Raw genomic sequence first — 9,205 nt, forward strand, 5'->3', positions numbered from 1 at the left:
CGATTTAGTAAAATCGATTTTAGGGTTACTCCTGTGGTTTTGATGGAGTACAGAAATCGATTTAAAGAGCCCTTTAAATCGATTTACAGGGCGGTGTACTGTGGACGGGTGCAGCGTTAAATCGATTTAACGCTGTTTAAATCGATTTAACGGCATAGTGCAGACCAGGCCAAAGTAGCCAGCAGGTGATTAGAAGCCTTTGATGCTACCGGGAGGGCTGCAGGGGCAGTTCCTGATGGAGTGTGGCCTGTGAGGCAGTCAAAGGGATGGCAGTGATGTGAGATCGGGAGTGACTGTGCTGTGAATAGTTGGGGGCTGCAGTGGGGCTATTGAGGGCTTTGGGAGAGTTGGAGAGCCCAGGCTGATTAAAAGGTGAGGTGGAACTGCAGGGACCAGGCTGCGAGGGGATCCCAGAGACACCTAAGGCATTATGGTGACCAAGAAGACAGTATTGCTGTCAGGGCTAGGGTGACTGGAAGCAGGAGTGTTGGGGGAGATTGAGCAGCTGTGCTATGGGATGTGTATGAAAACTCTGGGCAGGGGGTGGCTGGAAGACTCAAGTCTGGGATGTTAACCTCTCTAACCACCTGCACTGTCAGGAAGCGAGTCCTGGGACTCACAGACGGTATTCACAATCTGGGCACTGTGCGCTGGGAGCTGGCTCTCTGCCTCCTGTTCGCCTGGGTCATCTGCTACTTCTGCATCTGGAAAGGAGTCAAGTCCACAGGCAAAGTAAGAGCAAACTCTGCGTCCTTAGTCCCTAAACCTCCTCCTAGCTGCCATTATATCTCTTTTCCACCTTCTTAGCCTTCTCCATGATACAGAGAGAGAAGAAGAAAGGAGGCAGAGAATACACAAGACATAGGGCTCGGATTGGCATGGGTGGGTGCAACTGCATTGAAGTCACAGCTGCTTACGCTGGGTCTGAATTTAGTCCATTATGAGAAGAGCAAAGAAAGTCAATCAGAGGGGAGACAAGGGAAAGATCTTAGAAGAAATAGTGAAGTCCTAGACCAGCTTGGTCCACTGTAATGGGGAAACCTTGTGAAAGATGCTGCTTCACCATTAGCAACACACAATCATCCAGTTGCTGATGCACAGTCCCCACATGATCTGGTGGCTTTTGCAACATTGGCCTGTTTTAGTGTCAAATCTCCAGTCACCAATAATAATTAAACACCAGAGCTGAGTGAATATCCCACTAGAAATAATCTCCTTAGGGGGTTCATCGCGGTTACCTCCCACTTCCTCATTATTTGTAATTGCTCAGTTTGGTGGTTTTCTGTCTTTTTCTTTAACCCAATGGATTGCCCAGAAACAGGGCACTGCTGTGAGCATTCCACACTCAATACTGAAAATGTGAGCTGGGCTGGCTGGTTGTGATTGTATAAGTCACATGTTACTGTTTCTATTCCTGGATTGGCTGAGCATAACCTATTTCACACAGGAGGCTTAAAGAAGCCACTCTGGCTTCAATGGTGCAGGGCTGGAGTATAACCCCCCCTCCCCCCCCCCAAGCAACAGCGGGGGTGGGTTATACAACTCAGTGTTAGTCTTGCACATTTCTAGAGGACCTGTGACAATTGCTGAGGGGTGAGTGGCCACTTTCTTCAATCCCCTTCTTCCAAAAAAGATGTTTCCCACGCTTTGCTCTCTCTCCATCCATGAAGCTCCCATCACTCTGTAGTTAACAGGAAGTCAACTCTTGACTGAAAGTTAATTTTTAATATTCAATACTTAAAGGCCCGGTACCACATACCAGAGCTGCCAGAATAATTCATATGAAAAGTCTGAATGAGTACTTTTTAAAACCAGTTCACTTTGGCCACATTTCTGTTCCTTTTGTGTTCACTTTCCTCGTACTTCGAATAAATCTGGTTTACTAGCATAAATGTTCACAGAAGGTGAATTTCAGAGACAAATCTCAGTGCCAGAAGTGCTTGTGTTCTCCTCCAATCAGGGAACAGAAACAGCACCATCTGACTTATTTGACCAATCACAATGCATTTCATTTCCCACACAAAAGAGAGGACAGGAGAGCTTTACAAAAACTGTGGTCAAGGCTTTCAAAAATACATCAAGGTTTTGGGAGCTCTCAGATTCAAGTTGAGATGCTTTAAAGAGGCTGAATTTTTCAGTGTGTTGAGCAATCGCTCTTTGAAAATCAGGCCTCTGCCGGGTGTCTCAAATTGCTACCATGCCTCGCTCAAATTCACTGCTCACTTTTGGAAATCTTGGTCATGAACAGAAATATTTTCATGACCTTTAATTAGAATTCAGTGAAAGCAGAGGCTTTGGGGATTTAAAGACTCAGTTGTTATTAATAATAGAGTTAGAAGATTTGCTTTGGATATATAATCTATAGGGTGACAACATTCCCTTTTTATCCTTCTCTCTGCTTCCAGGTTGTTTACTTCACTGCCACATTTCCCTATTTGATGCTTTTTGTGTTGCTGATTCAAGGGGTCACCCTGCCTGGTGCTGCTGAGGGGATCACGTTCTACCTGAAGCCAGACATTTCCAGGCTTACAGACCTACAAGTGAGTGAATACAGCCTGATACTGTGAGATGTGGAGAGACTCCAACAAAATGGTGACGGGGAAAGCAGGGTTCAGCACCTTGCAGGATCAGGCCTTAACTGACTGTTATCTAGATCAGGTTGGACTTCCCTCCCCTAAGAAACCGACAAAATACTGAGGCTTCTTTAAAAGGGTTGATGGGGGAGTCTCAGCCCAACACAAATATAGCCTTTTTGTCAGCGTATGTTAAACATATGGATGTGTTAGGTCATTGCCATTTAGGGGCTTGGCAAATGCAGAAGCATCTATTAAATATTCAGTGTATGACAGATGGTTTTGTTGAGCCTTAAGTGAAATGATGATGAACAAAAGGAGAAAAAGCCTCTCTCTTCATGCTCTCTGGCCCAGCTTGAGCTTTTCTTGGAAGAGGCTGGATCTTCCTCAGGGAGACGAGCTTCCTAGTATAAGACAAACTGCAGTAGGTGTGTAGGTAACTATTGGAGCTACAAATGGCCAGTTTTTATAAACAGGAGCCCCTTTATTGTGAGATTCGGCATTTCTGGCATTTGCTGGGAAAGCAGCACCTTCTTACAGAATTGTGCTCCAGAATCTCAGCTTTAATTTTAAAAAACGTTGTTTCTAGCCCTCATCCATATGGGGTGGGAGGGCTTGAAACTGTGTAACTTGCATTCAGTGTTAGTTCCCTGAGTTTGCAGATCTCTAAACTATTGTTCCATGCATCCCAATGCTGTGTTAATTCTGAGACCTAACGGAGAGTATTTAAACGTTAATTATTTCACTGCTGATTATTGTAGCAGAAGCAATCAGCAATCAGCTAATGTGCTTTTCCCACAGTCTCAAACTGTCTCCCACATCTTCCTGGATGGCAAAAGGCCCAACTGCTCCCTGCCCAGCTGCTAACACCTCCAGCTTCCCCTGATGACTTTCAGATACAGTTATGTTTTGTCAACACAAAAATCGGGGATATGTTGAAAACATGGAGATAGCTTAAGTTAAATGGAATTTTAGTATGAAAATAAACAACACTGGCTGAGTGTTTTATTTGTGTTCAGTTAATTCACTAAAAACCTCCATTTTCTAATCTAAATGAAGTTGATATGAAATTTCTGGTCTGCCACCTGGGAGAGCTGCAGGAGCCAGACACTTTGCTGCAGAATTTGAGTCCAGTTTGCTGTGGAGAAGTTTGAACCTTGATTATAATGGGGGGGGGAGAAGAGAAGCAGGGGTGAATCTGGGTGAATCTGTAGGTCTGGATCCATGAGGGATCTCAGTTAATTCAAACAGCAGTGGCTGGCTGCATGTATTTGAAGGCCTGCCAATTTGCAGCCACTTGGAAGCCTGCTGGGTACCGTTTAGGGGACAGCAAGGATAGTGGACAAGGTGTTCCTTCCTGGCTGTTAACTTGCTACTAATATCCCTCCCTGTCTGTGTGGAAGATTCTGAGCACTGCAGCCCATCTTTTGTGGCTCTGTATACTAGCATACTAGCATAACATTGTGTGAGAGAAAGTGCTATCAATACAGTGGAGGAGGAGCCAGCGGCTGAAGGCTGAAATAAACAACAAACTCTGCTGCTCTCGATGAGTGCGGGGATGAGTTAATGAAAACCATGGTGGTGATGAGATACTATGAACCCAACATCTCCTGGCTGCTCCCGTTGTCCTGATCTTCCTCCATCCTCATGTGTAGGGAATACGAGGCTGTGTGGTGTCATATAGAGGTTTTATTGGCACTTGTTTAGGATGGCGTTGTGAGATACTCATGGTTTTTTCACTACCAAGTGGCTACGTGATCTCCAACCTGTGCTGGTACAGTCTTTATACCATGCCGGATCCCCATGCACCCTCCTTTTTCATGGGGGACTGGAGTGAAGATTCCACCAAGTTGGGACAATCAATCCAGAGACGTGTCACACCCTGTATGGATTCTTCCCTTCTCTGCCTGATGTGGATTTCTCCATGTCTGACAAGCTGCTGCCCCAAAGTGTGTGTACCCTGACAGGACTTTACCATTTATTTCCTTAGCCATGGTTGGAAATCACCTAGGGCGCCAGGATTTTCAGGGGGTGGCATTTTGCCGGGGGTGGGGGGGAGGGCGCAGCAGGCGGCTCCAGTGGACCTGCCACAGTCATGCCTGCGGAGGGTCCGTAGCTCTGCGGCTATGGTGGAGCTGCCGCAGGCATGCCTGCGGACAGTCCGCTGGTCCCATGCGGCTCCGGTGGACCTCCCACAGGCACACCTGCGGCAGCTCCACCGGAGCCACGGACCAACAGACCTTCCGCAGAAATGGCTGCGGCAGCTCCACCGGAGCCACGGGAGCGGCCTGCGGAGCGGCAAAATGGCCGTGCGCCTAGGGCGTGAGAAACCCTGGCGCTGGTTCTGGGTGTGTCCATTTCAGAAGTGGCTGAGTCAGGTAGGTGCTTTCTAAATGTGGCAGGGCCAAAAGGAAAACTTAAAGCATGGGTGGACTTTTTAGGAACTGACACCTTTGAATATGAAGCCAGCCCATGAGGTTAGCAGTGCTGCTACCTTGAACCATTCCTACATCCTCTGTAATTGCTCGTGTTCCCAGTCCAGTTGCCCAGAACAGCCTCTGCCTATTCTGTGGACTCAGAGGCCCTGTCGTCCAGAACCTGCTATCAGGATTCTCTGCTATCCTGATGCACTTAGTGCCACTGTCCAGAAGCAGACCTGCATTCCTCCTTGTTTTGAAATCCCTGATTCTTCTTTCCAAAACCAGCCATTCAGCTCATGTCAGCAGTTGTTATCCTGTGTGTCAGTGACCATTGCACGATACATTCTGGGGAAGCAAGGTCTGGACAGGCTAAGTTTTTTAAACGGCACATCAAACTTGTCTCTGAGTTACTGGGTCGTGTTGTTGGGGAAACCTCATCCTTACTCAGCTCTCTGATTGGCAGGTCCTGGTCTAGCATTCACTGCATATCCAAAGGCTGTAACGATGATGCCTGTGTCTCAGCTCTGGTCCTGCCTATTCTTCCTTATGCTGATCTTCCTGGAACTGGACAGCCAGGTACAGTAAATAACCCTCCTCTTTCCCTCAAACTCCAAGGTGTCTGTCACATGTTTGAGAGCCTCATGTAGATCATAACTCGTGGGTGGGAACAGGGGCGGCTCTAGGTACCAGCAAAACAAGTAGGTGCTTGAGGAGGCAAATTACCAGGGGCAGCATAACACTGGGGCCCCAGCTCCGACCTGAAGCAGTGTCCTGGGCTGGATCCTGACCGCCCTGTTGTTCTCTCACTGGGTGCCACCGGGGCTGTGTGGTGGGGCAGAGGGAGCCGGCTCAGGGGGGACCGTGTCCCTGCCGCTTTCCTACGGGCAGTGGCCAGTCCCCCCTCAGGCAGGAGCCGGTAGTGCAGCCCTGCCCCGCGGAGCACGGGGTGGCGGCAGAACATGGCGGCCGGGCGAGCCGCTCCTCCAGCACCAGCTGCGGGCTCCTCCTAGGCTTGTCCCCGCCTCCGCCTCCACCTCCGCCTCCGCCTCCTCCTCCCTGCACCGCCTCCTGCCCAGGGAGGGGAGAGAGTGGCAGTCCGGGCTGAGCCAAGCTCGTGCCGCTGCTCAGGCCGAGCCCACAGCCGGCTTGTGGGGGTCCCAGGAAGCGGGAGGCACAGGCATGCTGCCCTGCGATCACCAGCCACTGGCTGCTCTGACCCAGGCCCCATCAGCTGAACCCCGCAGCCGCCTCAGCTCGCTCCTCGTGAGAGCTTCGGGCCGTGTCCCCCGGCCAGCTGGCTCTGTTCCCAGCCATGCTGCAGGATGACCGCCCAGGACTCTGGAGTGTTGCTGAGCCTGGCCCAAGCCAGGCTTCCCGGGGTCCGCTGCCCCTCCAGCCACAGGGGCCCTAGGCCAGTGTGGAAGCCAGGCTGCAGCTCTGCTCAGAGCCTCCTCCCCTCCGCGTGCTGCATAGCAAGACATGGGACCGTGGGCATGGCTGCTACAGCCATTTCAGACTGGGATTGGCTCCAGGGGAGCAGACATGATTGTGCCCTGGCTGGAGGGACCGGGCAGCCCACACCCCCACCCCCAAACGCCTGCTGCTTGCTCCTGCTGGCACGGGGCTATGATGCCCAGGTCCGGAGGGCAGCGCCAAGCCCCCGGGTGTGCTCGAGGGGAAGGAGAGACAGAAGGCAGAGCTGTTCGGTGTCTCCCACGCAGCTCCAGGCCCCTCTGGGGCTACTCGGCAGTGACAGCCAGGCTGCATAGCCCGCCAGTAGCGTGACTTGGTCCGACCCGCAGGGAGCACACAGGGTTGGCGCTGACGTCCTGCCTATGCCAAGGCCTCTGACACAGGGGCAGCCCTAGCTCTGCCCAGGCAAACACAACCAAGCTCACTCCATGGCCGGCCCAGTGAGTAAATGAGTACACTAGTAGGAAATTGTTTTATTTCACTAACTACAAATTCTCTGTTTTCATCTTTTTTTAAATTTTAAACCATCAAAAACAAAACAAAAAAAACATTGCAAAGTGCAAATGTGTAAAAGCCAAAAAAGGGTGGGGAGGAGGGCAGCCAATTTTTTTTTTTTTTTTTCTTGAGGTGGCAAAGAAGCTAGAGCTGGCCCTGGGTGGGAAATGGTGATGTGTCTCGCGGCCATCTGGAACACCTGTCACACATCCATGTTACTACTTCAGAATGATAATACTTAGAGCTGGCCAGTACATCCCAGCAGCCAGCTGGTGTTAGATGTTACTCCTTAACAGGGACCTGAAACACCTGTACCTTCCAACATAAGTCTCTGACAATCCAGTGACAATCAGCAGCCGCACTTCTTTGGCCTTCCCACCAAGTCAGACCTTAGGGGCTAGCAGTCATCCCTCATGAACCAGGCACTTTACTACACATTTTCTGTCAATCTCCTCTAAGTTCACTAGGACTTCCTTTGTATTGTGACAAGCCCTATCTGTAACTGTAGTTTGATGGCAGCTCTGACTGTACTACGAGTGTTCTTGATTCCAGGTGTGACTTGTGACCCTCACTGTCTCCTGGCTCTAGAGTAACTGCTTCCTGGCAGTAACTTCTTTTATACCACAGTGGTTCCTTGTGACACACAATTTATTTCTTGATAATCCTTTGCAGTGAGGTCAGGGCTGGCTTTACAAAGTGCGGGGCCCAATTTGAACAGTTTCGACGGGGCCCCAGCCGGGGAGACAAAAAAAAACCATGTAAGAAACAAGCATGTGGGGCTTGTACTCACTGGGCAGTGCTCCGAGTCTTTGGCAGCACTTCGGCAGCTGGTCCTTCACTCGCTCGAGATCTTCGGCGGCACTGAAGGACCTGCCGGCGAAGACCCAGAACAAACGAAGGACCCACCGCTGAAGTGCTGCCGAAGACCCGGAGCGCTGCTAGGTGAGTAAAAATTAAAAAGGCGCCTCTAGCCAGGGAAGAGATTCTCACTAGGCGCAGGGCCCTCTTAGGCGCGGGACCTGATTCGGGGGAATTTGTGGAATTGGCCTAAAGCCGGCCCTGGGTGAGGTGCAATTCCCTTATTGTCTCCATGTTCCTTGTGTCATTTCTGTTGTACCTGAACATCCTCCCTACTCTAGGTGCAAGGCTTGTGATAATCTCACTCAGTTCCAGATGTGGTTCCAGTCACTCCTCCAGGGCGCTCAATTCCTGATGTTGCACCAGTGGTAACTCCACTTCCTTTGGGACTTGGATGGAGCTACACCTCCCTGGTTCCAGGCAGTTCATGATTGAGGTGTAGGAAAAAGAGGAGAGGGACTGAGTGGAAGAATGGACTTGGGAAAGAGGATGGGTAGGGAAAGAGAGACATTAGGTCCTTGGTTTCTTGACATGAATTCTTCTGCAGTTTGTCTGTGTTGAGAGCATGGTGACGGCCATTGTCGACATGTACCCAAAAGTTCTCCAGAGGAAAGGGCACCGGGAGCTGCTGATCCTGGCCATTGCAGGCATATGCTACCTGCTTGGGCTGATGCTAGTCACTGAGATAAGAAGGGAAGTACATGGTGGAGGAGAGGCATATGGACTTGTTTGGAGCAGTATTATCTGCAGCAAGTTTATATTTCACACTGTTAGTTATTCTCTGTCTCTTTAGCTTAGTTTATTAGCTGCTGCATATCAGAACCAGTAGTAGTTCTTTCTTATATAGTGCCAGGTGAGATGCTGTCATACTGTATAGCTGAGCCTTCCTCTGGGGTATGTCTCAGAGAGAACCTAGCACAGGAGTCAGCAGCCTTTCAGAAGTGCTGTGTCGAGTCTTCATTTATTCACTCTAAGTTAAGGTTTTGCATGCCAGTGATACAATTTAACGTATTTAGAAGGTCTCTGTCTATAATATGTAGCTAAACTATTGTTGTATGTAAAGTAAATAAGGTTTTTAAAATGTTTTAAGAAGCTTCATTTAAAATTAAATTAAAATGCAGAGCACCCCATACCAGTGGCCGGGATCCAGGCCGTGTGAGTGCCACTGAAAATCAGCTCTCGTGCTGCCTTTGGCACACGTGCCGTAGGTTGCCTACCCCTGAACCTAGCACCACGGAAGGGCCACTTGAAAGGAACTTTCTGTCCAAACTCCAGTCCTGATGGCTCTCAGGTCAAAAGTAGAGGAGTTACATGTGAGATGCGAATGCTGCCAGTCTTTGCAATGGTGAAGGCCTTCCAAGGGAAGGCACAGTTGGCTGGCTGTCA

General features: G+C 49.8%; 1 protein-coding gene across 1 annotated transcript in view; it reads left to right on the forward strand.

Annotated features, from left to right (window-relative positions):
* Positions 1-8,732, forward strand: part of LOC116834554 (sodium- and chloride-dependent betaine transporter-like) — a 23,161-nt gene extending 14,429 nt beyond the window's left edge. The window contains exons 2-4 of the mRNA XM_075069232.1: positions 600-732; positions 2,406-2,540; positions 8,367-8,732. Coding sequence (XP_074925333.1) covers positions 2,439-2,540; positions 8,367-8,612 — 348 coding nt within the window. The 5' untranslated portion in view covers positions 600-732; positions 2,406-2,438 and the 3' untranslated portion in view covers positions 8,613-8,732. The remainder of the gene's footprint in view (positions 1-599; positions 733-2,405; positions 2,541-8,366) is intronic.
* The last annotated feature ends 473 nt before the right edge of the window (positions 8,733-9,205 follow it).

This window comes from Chelonoidis abingdonii, chromosome 1 (assembly GCF_003597395.2).
Source record: "Chelonoidis abingdonii isolate Lonesome George chromosome 1, CheloAbing_2.0, whole genome shotgun sequence".
In the NCBI taxonomy this organism is placed as follows: domain Eukaryota; kingdom Metazoa; phylum Chordata; order Testudines; family Testudinidae; genus Chelonoidis; species Chelonoidis abingdonii.